Source organism: Gambusia affinis, linkage group LG07 (genome assembly GCF_019740435.1).
Source record: "Gambusia affinis linkage group LG07, SWU_Gaff_1.0, whole genome shotgun sequence".
Lineage (NCBI taxonomy): Eukaryota > Metazoa > Chordata > Actinopteri > Cyprinodontiformes > Poeciliidae > Gambusia > Gambusia affinis.
Genome location: NC_057874.1, coordinates 28,096,713 through 28,115,070, shown reverse-complemented (window position 1 = coordinate 28,115,070; position 18,358 = coordinate 28,096,713). Strand labels below are relative to the sequence as shown.

The 18,358-nt window shown below is 43.8% G+C and overlaps 3 protein-coding genes across 5 annotated transcripts; 1 reads left to right on the top strand and 2 right to left on the bottom strand.

Moving 5' to 3' along the window:
• Positions 1 to 410: 410 nt before the first annotated feature.
• On the bottom strand, positions 411 to 7,691 carry kctd6a (potassium channel tetramerization domain containing 6a). 2 transcript variants are annotated; one of them, XM_044121755.1, is made up of 6 exons: positions 7,583 to 7,691; positions 3,776 to 3,873; positions 2,934 to 3,103; positions 2,362 to 2,614; positions 1,146 to 1,304; positions 411 to 1,073 (listed from the first exon to the last, which is right to left on the bottom strand). In XM_044121755.1, exons 2-6 carry the CDS (start codon positions 3,800 to 3,802, stop codon positions 963 to 965), a joined length of 720 nt encoding a protein of 239 aa, XP_043977690.1. In that variant the 5' UTR covers positions 3,803 to 3,873; positions 7,583 to 7,691; the 3' UTR covers positions 411 to 962. The 2 variants fall into 2 exon arrangements, with proteins under 2 accessions (XP_043977690.1, XP_043977689.1); XM_044121754.1 differs by lacking the exon at positions 7,583 to 7,691 and adding an exon at positions 4,924 to 5,060.
• LOC122833828 (bromo and FHA domain-containing protein DDB_G0267958-like) lies at positions 6,397 to 10,344 on the top strand. Of its 2 annotated transcripts, none has more exons than XM_044121748.1 (5): positions 6,397 to 7,156; positions 7,679 to 7,840; positions 8,361 to 8,539; positions 8,606 to 8,849; positions 9,664 to 10,344. In XM_044121748.1, the coding sequence occupies exons 1-5, from the start codon at positions 6,653 to 6,655 to the stop codon at positions 10,099 to 10,101; spliced, it is 1,527 nt and encodes a 508-aa protein (XP_043977683.1). In that variant the 5' UTR covers positions 6,397 to 6,652; the 3' UTR covers positions 10,102 to 10,344. The 2 variants fall into 2 exon arrangements, with proteins under 2 accessions (XP_043977683.1, XP_043977684.1); XM_044121749.1 differs by having other exon boundaries at positions 6,486 to 7,156; positions 8,609 to 8,849.
• A 1,835-nt stretch (positions 10,345 to 12,179) lies between these two features.
• pdhb (pyruvate dehydrogenase E1 subunit beta) lies at positions 12,180 to 17,702 on the bottom strand. Its single transcript, XM_044121751.1, has 11 exons — positions 17,594 to 17,702; positions 17,457 to 17,516; positions 16,442 to 16,549; positions 16,103 to 16,165; positions 15,993 to 16,028; positions 15,725 to 15,915; positions 15,558 to 15,652; positions 15,106 to 15,216; positions 13,674 to 13,765; positions 13,462 to 13,603; positions 12,180 to 12,684 (listed from the first exon to the last, which is right to left on the bottom strand). Exons 1-11 carry the CDS (start codon positions 17,630 to 17,632, stop codon positions 12,539 to 12,541), a joined length of 1,083 nt encoding a protein of 360 aa, XP_043977686.1. The 5' UTR covers positions 17,633 to 17,702; the 3' UTR covers positions 12,180 to 12,538.
• Between the last annotated feature and the right edge of the window lie 656 nt (positions 17,703 to 18,358).

Below are 18,358 nucleotides of genomic sequence, written 5' to 3'. Positions count from 1 at the left end.
ATTGTTTAGTTTTATTTTGTTGTAAGTTTTTGCTTGTCCAATTCAGTTAACTTTAAAACATTTTAGACAGAGTTAGGTAATAAGTACTCCACCATTAGATTATTAGATTATCCACTTCTAACCATAATCTTAAAACAGAACTTTATTATCAGTTTGGTTGCCAACCAGAACCTCCTTTGTTTTACTGGGTTGACCTTCTCATAAACCAGGATGGCACCAGCTGTTCTTGTCCACATGATCCTTTCTTTTGTTCTAGATGGAAAAACCGCAGGGTGATGGCGGCCATTTTGGAAAGCTATTGTTGCTGTTTCACACCTTCCCCACACACTTACAGGTAGACAGTTCTTCCCGGAAAACTTAACAGCCTCTTTAATTTGGGATAAAGATGACCTGAGTAAATGAAAAATTCACACTTTTCAAGTGATGATTTAATTAATTAGGGATAAAACATTATTCCAACCAACTTGAGGAAATGATAATTACTCCCTGAACCCGACTCCAGGTTGGGCTGCTTCTTGGTGCCGTCGAGGACAATAAAAAACTTGAAAGAAACCAAGAATATTAATACTAGAGGTGAGTACTTTCAGAAGTTAAACATCTTAGTTTAGGTATTTAAAAGATGCTTTACGGTCCAGAAACTTCATAATCTGGTAATTTCTTTCTGATTTCATGAGAGCAAACCTGAATGAAAGTGATTTTTTCCGGATTATTTCTGGGCAACACATAATCTGGTAGCTTGAGAAGCAAAACAGCTAGTCAGAAGATGAGCATCAAAAATAATAGTTAAATTTAAACTCAGATTTAATAATAAAAAAAAAAATGGACTGAAAAACCAAAAACTACTGAGGCCCCCCACAGCGCCACCTAGCGGCCTCCGCTTTCAAAAACTAAGATGTCCTCCATGTTCCTGGTCCAGAACCAGAGACTCAGCTTCTGATCCACCCAGTGGTTCTGTAAAACGCTCAGTGGTCGCGTTTATGAACCGGCCGGCAGAAGGTCCAGTGATGCTCCACCGTGTTCTCGTTGGCCCGTTCGCTCATATGAAGAACCCGAGTGTTTCTGATGGCGAAGCCCTGCAACACAGCAGCCCGTCAGCCACAGGTTTGATCTACGGACACTGAGGGCGGCGGTTCTAACAAACGTACGGCTTTGGAGATGAACTCCAGCAGGTTGACCCGAAGGCTGACCTCCTGCTGGTAGTCACACGGTCCAAACGTGAAGGACACCTGGAAGTCTCTGCTGTCCATCATGTGTTTGGTCCACTTGGTGAAGCTGCTGGAGACGGAGTCCAACACTGACTGGACCTGGAGAACCAACACAACATCTGCTTATTCCTCCTTCTAAAGAACAGTTGAAGAAATCTGGAGGGAAAAATCACTGTGGAACCACGAGATCCAAACCCAACAACCAAAATGTTCCTCTGAAAACAGTTCTGGACCGAAAACAGCAAAGGTCAGATGGAAAGCACTGACCTCTGCGTATGTATATATATATATATATATATATATATATATATATATATATATATATATATAATATTCCTTCTTTTTATTTTTTACTTTTAGCTGTGAACTCCCTAAAATCTTTGCTGTTCTCCTCTGGGTCAGAGAAGAATGAAAAAATAAATTCCTGTAACAAATTATTGCGCTGTCACAGTAACCGTAACCCAACGTTGTGACCAAAGTCTGCAGTAGTCGTGTCGGTCTTGGAGCAGAGACTTTGCATTGTGTAGGATTTAAGTCCGTTTCCATGGTAACAGCGTTCCTCAACAGGTCTCTGTATTTCCGCCGGCTCATTCTGACATCAAGCTGAGCGGACGGACGCGCTCAGCGGTGCAGGAGGCAAAGCAGAACCAACAAGAGTTTGAATTAATAACGATATTCATCAATGTGCCTCAGAGCCGCTGCACCCGACCCTTCAGTGAGTTTTAATTTAATTTGTCACATTTAAAATATTTAAAGCTATCAGTGCGTGGATATTAATGTTTATGTTGAATGTATACTTTGGGATGCCGAGCAGGGGCATATCCAGGAGGTTTGTAAGGAGGGCTGAATGGGGGTCTTTTAATAAAAAACCCAGGGAGAAAATTGGAGAAAACATTGACTTAAACATACATACATAAAAAACCATAAATAATTCTGACCAATTTAAGCTATTTTTTTAAAATTATTTCTTAAAAGAAACACATGATATTTTTTCATCACAGTGAGTTTTTCCCCCAACTGAAGGCAAAAGGATTTGGATCTTCTGGAAATATCTAGGTCAGTTAAGGCAGAGAACCGCAGGTAAAGACAATAAAAAGAAAACCAATGGCTCAATAATAATTATAACAATAAAGACATGAGAGTGGATGTGAGGAACCTTAGTGGTGATGGTGAGCTGGGTGATGATGACTGCGACCGGGTTGGAGTACTTGGACAGCTTCCTGGTGCTGGACAGCTCCACCACTTCCTCGTAGGTGTCGGTCGGATACGGCAGCAGCGGCTTGGGGTCTCCCAGGCACTGGATCAAGGGCTCGATCTGGTAGAAGTCCGCCTCTTTACGGAGCAGCGCCATCTCCTTGAAGCCACAGGGCAGCGTCAGCTCCGATGAGCGCAAGAAGTTTAGAATGTAGCTGAAACGAGAAGGAGAGCGGGTCAGACCCGGTTAGACTGGTTCTGCCCAGCAGCCGGGTCAGACCGTGTTAGACCGGGTGAGCCGTCAACTTTCAGAAAACCCGGCAAGAGTCCCAATCCCCTCTCACTGGCTCTGGAACCTTTCACTGGTAGTGGAAACCTTCCACTGGTTCTGGCCCAGTGGAAATGTTGTTTTAGGCTTTATCACGTCTATAATTAATAATCGGGGCTTTTCTGAATTTCTAAAACTAGCTAATGAGACCTAGGCTGTCAGAGATCCATCTGAGTCTAAAAAGTGTCTGAAACCCGCGAACTCACCGGAACAACGGGCCGTCGCGGTCGATGAAGAAGTTCCCGCGGGAATCTTTGACCGTCGGCAGGTCTCCTCTAAACATGGCGCCCAGCAGGGAGTCGGGGTAGCGCCTCAGCGCGGACAGTGACGTGCTGTAAACACAGCCGCCAACGTTCAGACTCACTGGCTCCCCCATCTGGACACAGGAGGAACAGCAACAGTCTTTTTTAATGACAGTTGGCAAGCAACGTTTAGATGTGCTTTGCCTCCATCTACTCGAATGGAGTTTGAATCGGGACACTAACTGTATAATACACAGATTTTATAACAAAAGAATGGATTCTCTCTATTAATTTCATCTTCTTAAGGTACATTAACGAAAATAAACAAAACATCCAGAAGTGGAAAGTTCATCCAAAAGGCTTTCAGTGACGTGCTGTAAACACAGCCGCCATAAGACTTTCAACTGTAATTTGTCATCTTGTAATCTATGTACCTGTTCCCTTCTCTCAATTCAATATTTGAGGTTGATCAATAAAAAATATTTCAAATTTGCTATTTAACTCTGAATGACCAAAAGGTGATATAGTTGTTTCCTCCTTTCTATTTTGTCTTGTTCTCCTCGTTACACCAACCTGCCAGTTCTTTCTTCTTCTCGCTGTTTCTGCCATCTTACCTTTTGTTTAATATCAACAATGTTTTTCTGAAAACTAGCACACACACTGTAAAAACTAATTAAAACTAACTGACAACACCAGATAAAACTAAACAATAATGAAAAAACAGAAATTATAATCATGCTCAGCAGCAAAGCCCAGATTGTTGGTACAGAACCGCTATACTGGACGGGTCAAGTGGACACACACACCATGTGACCCAGGTCTCCATTCTCCATCTGCCACTGCCCGCCACCAGCTCCCTCCGCAGTTCACAGCGCCAACAACATCATCATTCCCGAGTTTCCACCTGCAACGAGAAGCAGAACGTCTTGAGAGACGGTTGCCGTGGCAACAGTCTGCAGGCGGATCCACCCTGATTGGAGAAGGAGAACCCCAGCTGGCGAGTCCCTGATTGGGCCACAGACGTCTGTCGGTTGGTGAGGAAGAGGAGGGAGACTTCATCTGATGAAACCAGGAGAACCAGCAGGTCTATAGCATCAGAACAGCCGACACCGGCCAAGGGTCAAGGGTCAAAACCAGGATTCAGTTAATTACAAACTCTAAAACATGCAGCGGAACCAGAGATAATAGGCCTAAAACACATCATGGATGGATGGATGGATGGATGGATGGATGAACGGACAGATGGATGGACGGACGGATGGATGGATGGAAGGATGGATGGTTGGGTGGATGGATGATAGATAGATGAACGGACAGATGGACGGACGGACGGACGGATGGATGATAGATAGATGAACAGACAGATGGATGGACGGACAGACGGACGGATGGATGGATGTTTGAATGCTATAAGATGAGAAAACGTAGAAATGTTTATCAGAACCTATGGAGAACAGAAACATGAGCTGAGGCTGAGGCTGAACAGAAGTGAATCTGCAAAACTGGGTCAAAACAGGACCTGCTGGTTCTCTGTTGGGAAATCACATTAATATTGTTGCACTGTTGCCTTTTCGATTGTACTGACCTCTCTGGGTCACCGTAACAATCTTATCACACAGATGAATTAAAACATCCGCACACACTGATCCCGTCTGGAGATGTTTAAAGGATTTATTACTGAGATATTTGTAAATATGAAGCTTTACTTATAAGTTTCTGACACTGAAAGAGAACAAAAAGCGTTCATTTTCTTTATGACGATAAAAATGTTTCTTCTTCTTCCTTTACATCGTCTTCTTTTCTTAGTGGCCTCAAATGTTCATATTTAAAACCTTTGCGGTGGAATCAGTCAATGAATTGAAGCAGAGAGCTAACAGTTAGCAGCTCTTAGCAGGTTAAACATCGATTCAAAATTAAACTTTTAAAAATTAATAAAAATCGTGTCGGGTCCTACCTGAAGCATCCAGTTAACTCCCAGATGTACTGGTATGTTACAGCAGGTTAAAAGCTGATGACACACAGATTTGTTTACATCCTTTTTTCCCCTGCGGACGCCACTTCCGGTAAGACTCGCCAAAATAAAAGTCGGTGGAACCAAATTGATGTTTATGGGTTGAACTGCCACCCGAAACAAACAAATTCAGATATTAAACAAATTCTTATTACAAATAATAATAACTACAATTAACAACAACAATAATAATATTAGAATATTTATTTATGTATTCCAGGGGTCTCAAACTCCAGTCCTCGAGGGCCGCAGTCCTGCAACTTTTAGATGTGCCTCTGCTGCGCCACACCTGAATAGAATAATTAAGGCTCTGGAGAACTGATCTACACAAGGTGGAGGTAATTAAGCCATTTCATTCCAGCGTTTTGTACCTGTGGCATATCTAAAAACTGCAGGACTGCGGCCCTCGAGGACTGGAGTTTGAGACCCCTGAATGATGCAAAACAATAATTAAAAAGTGGAAAAACATCATAAAATTCTATTAAGTACAAACTAAATAAAAACTCACAAAAACAAAGCATAACATTCAGACTTTATAAATAAATCAGTAAATCAAATTAAATAAATAACAAATAATGCTCCAGTGATTTTTCAATCATTGAACCAAATCATAACTAGTTTTAAAAGGGCAGTCTTATGTAAAGTCAACTTTGTTTTTAGCTCTACATAAGGTTATGTTACTCCCTCGTTAAAAACCTACCTGGAGTGTTCCTTTGATTCTTCCATGCATCTTTTAGAAATCATTTAATCTCAATTGGCAACCATTCAGCTGTGCAAAACGGTCGGATGGACCAAGCCCAGGCTTCAAGGCACAGCTCCTCCTCTGAGCTGCAGTTTCCAGGTTTCCGAGCTTCTGCTTCAGAGAGGAGCTCCTTCAGACTAGCCAGCAGCAATTAGCAAACACCTGGCAGAACTGCACATCAGCTGAGCTCATTATAGGAGCTATTTCTCAGTGAAATGCTGCTAAAACATTGTTAAAAGGTTAATTAAGGAGCCATGTTGTGGTGACATTCTAAAGGGAGAGTTTCAGAAAGAGCAGGAGTTTTGAAGAGAGAGATCCCCAATTTAAAGGCATTAGATCAGGAAGTAAAATTTCTTTCAACCTATCTGATGAAAATGTATTATTTTGATAAATGGCACTTGTGATGTTGGTTGGTTTCTCAATTGGTGACTGCATGATGTTTACTGACTTTTTATTTTTGTATTTTTATGATGTCACTTTGAACACTTTGAACTGCCTTCTTGCTGAAATGTACACAAATGATTGATAATTAATGGGTTGAATCTTTTAAATTTTATATGATATATACAGCATTTTTACAACAACGTCTGGTAACATAAAAATGTTGTGCTATAAAATGCCACTTTGTGCCTAGAAAACACATAAAGCTTCCCTTTTAACAGCAAAGCCAGATTTTCTTCAGGTGACCTGCAGTTCTGGCCTACCACCGCGCGGGGGCGCCTGCTGCGGTGTGTGGAGGCGGATGAGGTTTTGTTTATCTGAGTTTACTTCCTGTTTCTGCAGCTCATCGCGGTAAAACATTTCTATCTTCTACATCGTCCCATTCTGCAGAACTCTGGGCTAGGTTCTGGTTCTGACCCACTTTTCTGGAGCTCCAGGTTACCGCAGGCACGCACAAAGTCTGCTCCGAACCGGAGAACGCCCTCAGCCATGGAGTCTGAGAACCCAGGAGTAGCAGAACCCGCAGTTGAATCCAATGAGCATGATTACGCACACACCGCGGACACAACCGAACCTGAGGCAGGCGGAACGCTACAGCCCTCCGAACCCCCGCAGCTGGAGCTACCAGAACCCGTCCTCGGTGCAGAAGTGGACTGCCTCGGAGGCACCGAACCGAACCCTCACACCGAGGACGAGCCCGCTGTGAGCTGCGCCGAGGCGGTACCTCGCGGCAGTTCGCGGCGGTCCAGACGGCCGGAGGACCGGAACTGCTGCTGCTGCAGGCTGCTGTTCCAGCGGCAGGGCCGCTCCCTTAACCGAAGGGCGCTGTACACCTTCACTACCCCGGACACCGTCCGCTGGGTCTTCCCGGACTCCGAGGTCCACGAAAAGTCCTTCCTATGTGAAACCTGTGCCCAGATCATCCGAACCAAGGGCAAGCGCAAACAGAGCGGGAAGCGCTCGCTGTGGGTCAAGCCGCCCGAGGTCAGGAAGGTACGTATAGAACGGGTACCAGCAGCCAGCCAGGTTTAGCAGCGGTACATTCAGACCGAAAGGTGTGTACAATTAGTACAATTAGCTACTTGATTATACTGTAAAATGTCACTGTGACTGGAAAACTCATTATACCGTCCCTTTAAATTAATTTTTAATCTATAGATTTATGATGAACTACATCCTTTACAAAAAAGCAACTGTTCATCCCAATCAATATTTTTACCAGGAAGTTTCTCCTTTTTGAGGGTGTACTGATGCAAAACAATAATTAAAAGATGCAAACGAAACATCATAAAATTCAGTACAAACTAAATAAAAACTCACAAAAATGGAGCGTAAAATTCAGACTTTCTAAATACATCAAATTAAATAATCAGCCCATGTGACAAAAAGTTAGTGCACCCCTGGGACCCTCAGATTAACCTCCATGTCTCCAGCAGCGGTAGTTTATTCTCCCTTCAGTCCGATCGGAGAACCTCCAGGTGTTGGCTGGTTCAGCAGGTTTGGCTCTGTTCGCAGGTGAAGGTGTCGCCAGCGCCGGGCCGCAGGATGGGCAAGAAAAGCAAAGCGGCGCTGCTGGTTAGCAAGTCCAGCTACAAGGCGGCGATGCAGATGCTCTGGTCGTCCAAAGGCGCCCGGAAGCCCATGCTGGAGTTCTGGAGCAAGCAGCTGCGGACCGAGGTGAGTCTCCGGGTCTGGGCGGTTCATCGGTGATGATATTTTATGGTCAAAATTGCCAAATTTACGCATTTCCTGTTGAAATGCATGGAATTAGTTTGGGGTGAGCAGTGCAGTACTGCGCCTCACCATTGGTGGCGCTGATTCACTAAAAGTTCAGTTCTCTGGATGTTGCTAGAATGCTAAGTTAACAAAGCCGAACAAAATGACAAAACTGAAATTGGGAAAACATTTTTAACTGAAATAAATAAAAACAGTAATGAAAGATGAAAAACTACAACTAACTAGAACTAACTAAAACATTCTGATCTTATATCATTTGCTTTTGTGTTTCTGAATCTATTAATTGTTCTTTTGATCTGATGTTTAGAAAACATCATGGGCCGAATATGTCAAGAAACTATGTGTCAAAAATTTAGGGTAAAAAATATGGCAAATACAAAAGTTTTAAACTGCATTTCAAAACCTGAAATATAAGTTTCTATGTTGGATTTTTGATTTGAACCTCATTTTGTCTGTGCAGATGAAGGTTCTGGCCCGGCGGACAGACAGTCCCTTCCAGCAGAAGGTGTCGGACCGGAAGCCGCTGTCCTCCTTCCCTTGGCGGCACTGCCTGAGCTGGGCCCAGCAGAACGCACCGCTGGTCACGGCCTGTCTGCGCGCCATGTTCCCCGACATCAACACACTGTACCGGAGCAGCCAGTAAGTCCCTCTGACCCGGTCCAGGTCGCAGTTCTGGTTCTGAGCACTTGTTTCCTGTCTGTTTAGCAGCCAGCTGACGGAGGATCAGGCCATCACGCTGCTGGAGCGCCGCGCTGTGGTAGCGCTCGCCATCCCGCTTTTCACCAGGAACATCTGGAGGAACAACTTCCTGCAGGCGGCGCTGGGGGCGGAGCTCCGGCTGCAGGGCTGCACCGGCTCTGTCCTGGACGCGCTCAACACCATGGGGCTGTGCCAGAACAAGGACACGGTCCGGTTGCTGGTGCACCGGCTGTGCAACGGCAAAGACCTGGTGAGTTTGGGCCGACCGGAACCAAGACCAACTAAAACTAATAAAATAATGAAAATTGCAACTGAGAAAACTTTTTTGTTAGCTGAAATGAATGAAAACATGGTTTATATACCATGTTGTGACAGTTTATGAGAAATGCATGGCTCTCGACCAAAAACAACCAATCGGAGCCAGGAGGCGGGTCTTAGTGCTCTCAATCATCCTTATGTACTCTGCTAACGGCACAGAAAACACTTACGGTTATAAGAAAACTGTCTATCCTAATCCTAACTGTAAATGCTAACTAGCTTCAGCATTTACAACAAGATCTATTAACGGCAGCTAGCAGTGATGGACAGCGCTAAGGTCCGCCTCCTGGCTCTGATTGGTTGTTTCTAGTTGGTGCTGGGAACGTTTGTTTTTCAAAGATTATCTGTCTCATACTAAACTGTCCCGACATAGTGACATTTTTAACAAATAAGTAAAAAATATATTTTTTATAAAAGTTACATACTGCAGCTGTAAGATGCTATTTTTAAGCTGAAACCAGTAAATTCCCAGAGATCCCAGTTTGAATGATTTGAGCTCCAGTAAGGAAAAACCTGATGAGCTGATCAATCAAATCAATAATCTTTATTTTATCAAAAAAGAAATTAAATAAAAATGTATTTGTTAATGTTCAGATAAAAATAAAACGTTCAAACCTTGAACCAGAGGTTGCAGAGGTGAAAGGTCAGATTCCTTCCTTAAGATCAGCTCAGTGAATGTTTTTGTAGTTCCTCTTTTGGCCACATGGGGCGCCGTTCTGCCTGCTAACTGTGTTTTTCTGAAACAGGACGGGGATCCGGGTCTGATCCTGAAACACGAGCAGATCAAGGATGAAATGGAGGAAGAGACGACAGATGAGGAAGAGGAGGAGGAGGAGGAGGATGAAGAGGAAGATGAAGATGAGGAAGAGGAGCAGGAGGAGGAGATGGTGATGGCGGTGGAAGAGGAAGTGGAGCAGGAAGAAGTTCAGGATGGACTGCAGGAGGAAGAAGAGGATGTGGTTGTGATGGAGAAAGAGGAGCGGAGGAGGAGGAAGAGGGCGAGGAAGATGAGGAGGGAGAAGAGGAAGGAGTGGCGGGGCGAGCGAAAGGAGAGAGAGGAGGAGGAGGAGGAGGAAGATGAAGAGGAGCCGGAGCAGCAGAAGAAGAAGAAGGTGGTGGTGGTCCGGCTGGGCCTGCTGAAGGGAACCTCAGAGGTGGGACGATCCGACCTATCAGCTCCCTAGCACATGCTGAGTCCCGCCCACAAACCCAACCTGGAGGGGCAGAGGCCCCGCCTACTTAGTGATGAGAGGGATTCTGGGAACTGTAGTCCAGCAGCTGGAGGGAAAAGAGGGGCCCTGATGATGGCCTCCTTCCTCTACCTGAAGAAGCCTCTGGTCCTTCCTGAGGTTAGAGGTCAGCTGGTGAATGTTGACAGTTTTAACGTCTGTAGCTTTTTATGAGGACAATAAAGTGATGCGTGTTGATCTGAAGCTTTTTATTGGCTCCTCAACACAAAGGTTAAAAGTCAAGGTTCACTAGTCTCATCCACCAGTGGGACCAAGTTCAGCCTGACAGGGGTTCAGGAAGGTCAAAGGTCAGGTTTAACCCCATTCTTTCAGTCTGGATGAATAAATGAGGGAAATGACTTTAAATGCCTCCTTCCCTCTGATGTTCTCTAGTCTCCTTCCTTTCTTCTTCCTTATGTTCTCTAGACTCCTTCCTCCAGATGTTTCCTTGTCCTTCCTTCCTCTTGAGGATCCCTCATCTTTCTTCCTTCTGATGTTCCCTAGTCATCGTCCTTTCTTGTCCTTGTGTTCTACCTTCTGCATCTCCTTGTTTCCTAAGCTCCTTAAACCTCCTCCTTTCCTTTCTTGTGTCCTATATCCTGCCTCCTACCTCTGTCCTCTTCCTTTCTGTTTAAAACTGTCTGCTGAGGAAATAATTTTCCATAAATTCACCATGATTTTTCATATTTGTTGGTTCCGGCTCTTCATTACGGGTGCCTCATCGCTTTGGGGCGGCGCTCCTGAACTCTAGGGATCAGAACGCTTAAATCTCCTCATTTTAGTTAAAAATTAATAAAAGTATTTTTGCTTCTGAAAAGAGAATGAAAATAAAACTCACCAAAATTGTGCTCGATTGAAACGTTAGTATTTTTTTGGAATTGAAAATGGGTGTGGCCAAATGGCGCTACAATGCCCCCTAATGTGGGATAGTCCAACTGCTAAATTGTAGAGAGCTGATCTGTCATGGAGGTAGAACCCTCAGAAACCAGGAAAAAAGTGTTGGAGAGATACCCTGAACCCAACAGGAAGTCAGCCATTTTGGGTAATTTTTGACTTTTCAAGGATGTTGTTCTTTATCAAACCATCAGGGGATTAAAGTTATCAAAAGCTTGAGTTTTAGTGCATGTTAATGGGCCTAATGTTGAAACTTTAACTTTCATAGAGAAAGACCAAATTGCACCAACCTTGGTACAGGTCAGCCATGTTGGATGCCCGAAAAACTATGTAGTTATGTTGAGGTCATCTAAGCTCCGCCCCCTCAGAACAGGAAGTGATCCTGTTCTGAGGAAGTGACTTTTTTTTTTTCAAAGTCAGATTTTGATCTGACTTTGATCAAATCTACATGATTCTGTGTCATATGATTAGACACAGATGACCTTTGTTGACCTCTAGAGGCCAATATATTGTTTTCATGTGTCGTCACACTTCTGTGAACTTTCCAGCTGACATCCATCTTGGTAGGTAGCCATTAAGTGTCATGACATTTGATATGGAGTTCCCATGACAACAAGAAGCCACAAGCTTAGAACTAGATTTGACCTCATTCCTGAGGTCTAAACAATATAAATACATTAAAACTATTAGTTGATCATTTTTGAGACCTCTACCCATCTCTGTGTAATACTAAGGTAAATATTAGAGATATTTACTGTAGTACGTACTACTGAACTAGCAACGTTAGCTTAGTTAATGTAGCTTTTATCTGCTAGCTAAGACAAACATGTAGCCTACTATATGATGCTACATGTAGTTACTCTGCCAGGCACCAGAACCCTGTTGTTCACATTTAGAGTTTGTACGACCTTTACAAACAGAACCAACCAGAAACAGTTCTGTTCTGAATAACAGAACTGTTTCTGGTTATTCAGAAACAGTTCTGAATAACCAGTAAATAAGTAAAAAAAACAAATGTTTTGTTTTTTTTACTTATTAATTAAATATTTTTTTTTTACAAATTATATTAAAAGCATGAGAAAAGCCTAAAAACACAATGACTTCAACTGTTGAAAAAAATCAGAACGGACCAGAACCAGTTTGTTCTGAATAAGGAGCAGAAGTAGCAGGATTTTATTGTGTAACAGCTAAAGAAACATCCAATCAGCTGCTGCAGCTACGATAAATATCACCAGCTTCCAGCAGCGCTTTCCTGTGGGCCGACGCAGCCAGAGGTCAAAGGTCAGGGTGTGAGATGGCAGAGCTGGAGAACCAAAATGCTGGAACAAAGTCCTTGGAGCTCGGAAAACTTTGAAACTCGTTTTAAATAAAAAAAAAAAATCTGATTGGCTCTGCAGTCTGGTCCCAAACGGAGAGGGACTTTTACTTTGAAGGGGAGGAAGTGGGAGGCAGAGTCTCTGAGTCCACGGTGGGAACAATCCAATCAGGAGGGAGGATTTCAGACGTTGAGCGTCTTCTTAACGGAGAAGATGATGTCTTTGACCTGCGGCAGGCTGTTCTCCTCCAGGATCTTAGCGTAAGGCATGGGGATGTCCACGCCCGTTACCCTGGTAACCGGGGCGTCCAGGAAGTTGAAGGCAGGACCTGAAGAAGACAACGGGGGCAAAGGTCAGAGAGGACGACAGGTCCAGACTGGACTGGTTCCTGGGAGACAAAATGGGAGGAGACCACAGATACAAACTGGTTCCTGGGAGACAAACTGGGAGGAGACCAGAGAACTGAACTGGGAGTTCGAAATGTTTAGTTTTTTTTACTTATTAATTAAATAATTTTTTTTACAAATTATATTAAAAGCATGAGAAAAGCCTAAAAACACAATGACTTCAACTGTTGTGAATGTTAAGGCTCGTAGTTAGCACAGCCACCAATGACGGCAGCTAAACAGTTTTCCAGTTACAGTAATTTGTTTTTCCACCATTAGCAGATTTAGCATCGAGTATATGAGGTTGATTGACAGCACTAAAGCCCTCCTCCTGGCTCTGATTGGTTGTTTTTGGTGCATTTTTTCAGATGACTACCTCCTCCCAGGTAGCTCAGGTGGAGGACATCAATTTTTTTTCAGTTTTAACAAATAAGTAAAAAAATATTTTTTATAAAAATTACAGACTTCAGTTATATGGAAAGAACTCCATCATTATAAAAGTTTGTTTCCTTTGTCAACAATAAATTATTCAATTATGTCGTAAAATCTAATCTAGGAAAAGAAAATCTCTTTTGTGGCTGTGGACCTATTTTATTTTGTAACAACAGGGGTCAAAGGTAGCCGGGCTGGTCTGGTTCAGCCTAGAGATTCAGGAATCTGGAAGTTTCGGCCCCATTTCTAAACCTTAAAAACTTCTCAGCTCGGTTTTTTCTTGTCACCTTCCATGATGCGGGCGCAGATCTCGGCTCCGATGCCGAACTGCGGCCAGCCGCCCTCCACCGTCACCAGGTGGTTGGTCTTCATCACGCTGCCCTCGATGCACTCCACGTCCATGGGCCGGATGGTCCGCATGTTGATCACCTGGAAAACATCAGCTGTTAAAGGACCAGCCCAGAACCCCACCGGGCCAGAACCGACGGGCGGCTCTCACCTCGCAGTCGACTCCCTCCTTGGCGAGGACGGCGGCGGCGTCCAGGCAATGGCCGACGTAGCGGGAGTGGGAAACCAGCGTGATGTGGCTCCCTGAAGAGAGACGAAGAGGAGAAAACCTTCAGATCAGGAGGAACGGAGGCGATCAGCCGGCCGATTCCTGCTCCTCTGAGGTTTTAATCCTCTGGATCATAAATGAAGAACTGGGTTTGAACTCAACCGCTGAATGAAACACAGATTCACAATCCTGGTTTCTGTTCTGAAGCATCCGTCCAGAACCGGGACCTAACCTTAAACAGGTTACGACAGGTCTATGTGCAACAAAATATGTCAATCACTACAATTTATAACAGAGAGGTGTTCCACATATTATTATACAAATTTTAGTTTACTGGTATTCTAACCAGAAAATGCATTTAAATGGGGCGATAACATCTCTGCTTCCTTTGGTGTGAGTAACGGTGGGCTTCTTTCACCTGCCCTGTTTACCTTGTACATGGACGACCTGTCAAAGAAATGAACCTCTGTAAAACTGGATCCATGATTGGTGATATTCTGGTCAGTTTATGTAAGCTGCTGACCAGGCTGACCTCTGACCCAGGAGTGCTGGTTTTCAGCAGTTACTGAATATCTGCACAAACAACTTTGTTTCTCTGATTTTTTTCTGTCAGGGCAAAAGTTAAATATTTGTTCCAGAACTAAATATCTGGGTCACTACATCACAGACCAGCTCTGTGATGAGAATGATATTTATCGGCAGTGTCGGATGTTGTACGCCCAGGTAAACATTCTGGGGAGGAAATTTTATATGTGCACTGATGAGGTACAAATAAGTCTGTTTAAAGCTCACTGTACATCCTTGTATGCAGCTCCTTTGTGGTGTAAATTTAAAAAAGCTTAGGGTTGCTTATAATGACTCTGCTTAAGAAACTAGGTTCAGCAGTGCAAGCGAGATGTTCTGTAACGGACATGTCAGAACATTCCAGGCACTTGTGAGAAATGTGATATACAAGTTTATGTGTCGTTTGTGCAGCTATTTGAACTATCTTACAGTAATGTTTTCACATCCCTCTCTCAGAGCGCTAAGATACCAACCAGCTCAATGGAAACATAGGGATGCAAGTCTTTAATTAGATTAAATTTTTTATATGTGTTGTTGTGTATCATGTCATTGTGGACCATGAGTCTGCTGAATAAAGCAATCATATTGTTACCACAATAACAGTGCCACAAAATATCACAATAAAATTCTGCGTTCATATCGCTGAACCCCATTGTATCATTTTCCAGACCTGGAAAATACTGGAAATAAATTCCAGATTTTTCCACATGAACTCTGTTCTACAAGTTAAAGTCGTTAAAGAAATGAGAGAGATGTTAGCTCAACGAAGCCTTTCACTGGAACGTTGACCTGCAATGTGACCTTCACTGACCGTGCCGCTCCACTTTGGCCTTTCCGATGGGAATTGTGAAGTCTTTGGACTGCGACTCGTCGGACATCTCGAAGGGAACGCCGTACAGCAGCTCGTTTTCCAGGAACACGACTGCAGGCGGAGCAAACATGAGTTGTTTCAGACCAGAGCAACGGATCAGATCAATCAGACCAGACGAGTCGATCTACGGAGGGGAGACCCCCCCCTTGCCCCATCTAGAGCCGCCCATGCTGACCCTAACCCCGCCTGATCCCGGTGGATCGGCTTCAACCCCTCAATCAGAACCCGGATCTACTGACCTGGATCGGCTGGAAGAAGATTTCTGGATTTTATTGTCTAAAAAGATTTCTGCTGGACTGGAGAACATCGTCTTCATTACCACCTTCATCACTATCATTATAACCCCCACCACCATCTTCATCGCCCTCACCACCATCTTGGCGGCATCTCACCTGGGTTGTCGTCTCTGATGGCGGCCTTCAGGAGGCCTCTGGCGTCTTCGGAGTTCCAGGGACTGACGACCTTCAGGCCGGGGCAGTGGGCGTACCTGCAGAGAGACATTCAGATCAGACCAGCGCCCGACCCGACAGGATCCGACCTACAGATCCCTCAGGCCCACCAGGCGGCGAAGCACTGCGAGTGCTGGGCGGCGACCCCGGCCGAGGCGCCATTGGGCCCCCGGAAGACGATGGGCACCGGCTGCAGCCCGGCGGACATGTAGTAGGTCTTGGCGGCGGAGTTGATGACCTGGTCGATGGCTTGCATGGAGAAGTTAAAGGTCATGAACTCACAGATGGGCCTGAGGCCGGCCTACAGGAGGGAAACAGCCTGTCAGAACCCAGCCAGAACCCAGTCAGAACCAACATGGCGGCAGCGGCCGGACTCACCATGGCGGCTCCGATGGCGATGCCGGTGAATCCCATCTGCGGCAGAGACACAGCATGAGCCAGTGGGCGGGGCTTACACTGAGCATGTTCAGTGAGCGCCGATGACTCACCTCTGAGATCGGAGTGTCCATGATCCGCTTGTCGCCATATTTCTTCCACAGACCTCTGCTGACCTGCAGACAAACCAGAACCAGAACCACCTTACACACCCTGCGCCCACAAACTCACTACAACGTCTGATAGATGATGGAGCAATATAAAAAAAATAATACAAAATAAATTAGAACTATATCAATAAACTTCAGTAAAAAACAGGAGATACAAAATAAATTTAAAAAATATATGAATGCATTTCTGACATATCAAGATAAAGAAAATGATGCAAAAATAAATTTAATAAGCTCAGAGTTCTGACCCGGCCTTATGATTCTGACCCGCTGGGCTCTCACCTTGTAGGCCCCATCATACTGGGCCACTTCCTCTCCCAGCAGGAAGACGCGCTCATCGCGCTCCAGCTCCTCGTCCATCGCCTGGTTCAGCGCATCGCGGACTGTAACCTGCCAGGAGACCACAGCGTTCCTAATCAGAGATCAGCTCTTTGTGTTTTGATCCTCTGTTGATCTTAATGAGGAGATATTATCTGTAAAATGGACAGAGTTCTGCCAGCAGCAGGTCCTGCTCCGTCTGCTTGGATAAAACACGTTTGTACAAGCAGCCAATTACAGCTGAGCATCACATTAGTAATAATATTTAATAATGAAATAGTAAAATGAGCAGCATGGAGAGGCCATGACATTAAATCACAATAATATTGAGGTTGTAAATAAAGCGATCAAACATGTTGATGCTGTGTGAAAAGGAATTTTATTTTCATTAGAATGAATCACTTTTCTTAATGCAGTCCAGACTCGATGATCAGTTTATTTCTGTCCACTGAATAATCAATGAAACATGAGAAACGTTCAGTAAACTTCCATATGTAATTTTTTTCACTAAAGTTTGATAACATAAATATTAACACAAGACTAAATTGTCAAAAGGATTAAATATTGTCATTTTAATATTTAATGTTTCTGGATTTCACGCATAATTAAAAAATTAAAATAATCACCTGAATACAACACTTATTTATTGTAAGCAAGGTAGGCGTGTATTTTCCTTCATGGCAGCTCATTAAAACTGATTTATAAAGTAGGATTAAAATATTTTTAATTAATTATTTCTCTTTGTTTTACTTATATAAACTGTTTTTAGTGAATCATCTGTAAAAAATAAAACATTTAGCTTCCATATTTTCCGTGAATAGCTCCTGTGTTTTTAAATAATTCATGTCGGAAGGTGTTTTACGAATTATTTTTTACCCTCTGCTTCATGTGGTGATATTAATTTTATTGTTAAACTAATTTTGAACATGAACATGAACGGAGAACGAGTCCGTCAGGTCCTAGCTGCTAACAGACTGACCTGAACAGCGGCCGGGGAGCTGCTGTGAATCCCCCGCCGAACCGCCACCAGCACGGCCCGCTGCGGGAAGACAGGAGCCATTAGACACACCGACGGTCACCGGCAAACAGCTTCAACATCACCGAGAATATCCCTACCTTTCCGGAGCGAAGAAAACACCTCAGGGACGCCGCCATTTTTGACCTGTCCTCTGCCGGGAGACAAGGCGGGGTCTCCAATGAGGTCAGGAGACTTCAACCAATCAGAGCACAAGACCTCACGCCGTAAGGAATATGTTATGACACTTAGCCAATCACAGCTGCTCAGCAGAGGTAGAGGCGGGAGAAAGCTCCAGAGTGAAAGAGGACCCAAGGACACCCAGCCGCCGTCATTATGTATGGAACACTGAAGGTGCCAAAATGTCAGAAGCAACACAAGTGGAGAACCATGGGAGACTGGACAAGCTTATTTTAATCCAAGTCTGTTTGTGGAACAAATATGTATTATAATAGGAATAAAATGACCTAAAACCATTATTTCTATTAATTCTTTTTCTACTAGTTATAGAATGCAGTGGGTCTGGTCACAAATAAACCAAGAATACAGAACCATGGTCATATGTATGGGAGACTGAGGATGTCAAAATCAAAAATAAACACTGAGAAAAGTACAATGTATACCACTTTACAATTCCTCTTATAGATGGATAAGTGCTTCATGAAAATGTGATTAATTTTCTTCTAAGCATTAATAAATCTTTTACTGTTTATTGTATATTAACTAAGGATAAGACAAGTGTTTAAAAATGAACTGATAATATATCTATAAGCTATTTATTACTTTATAAGAGGAGCCTTAATGCGACGTGGCACCATTATTACAACCAGCAAAAACCAAAACTGACAACAAACAGGAGACGGGAG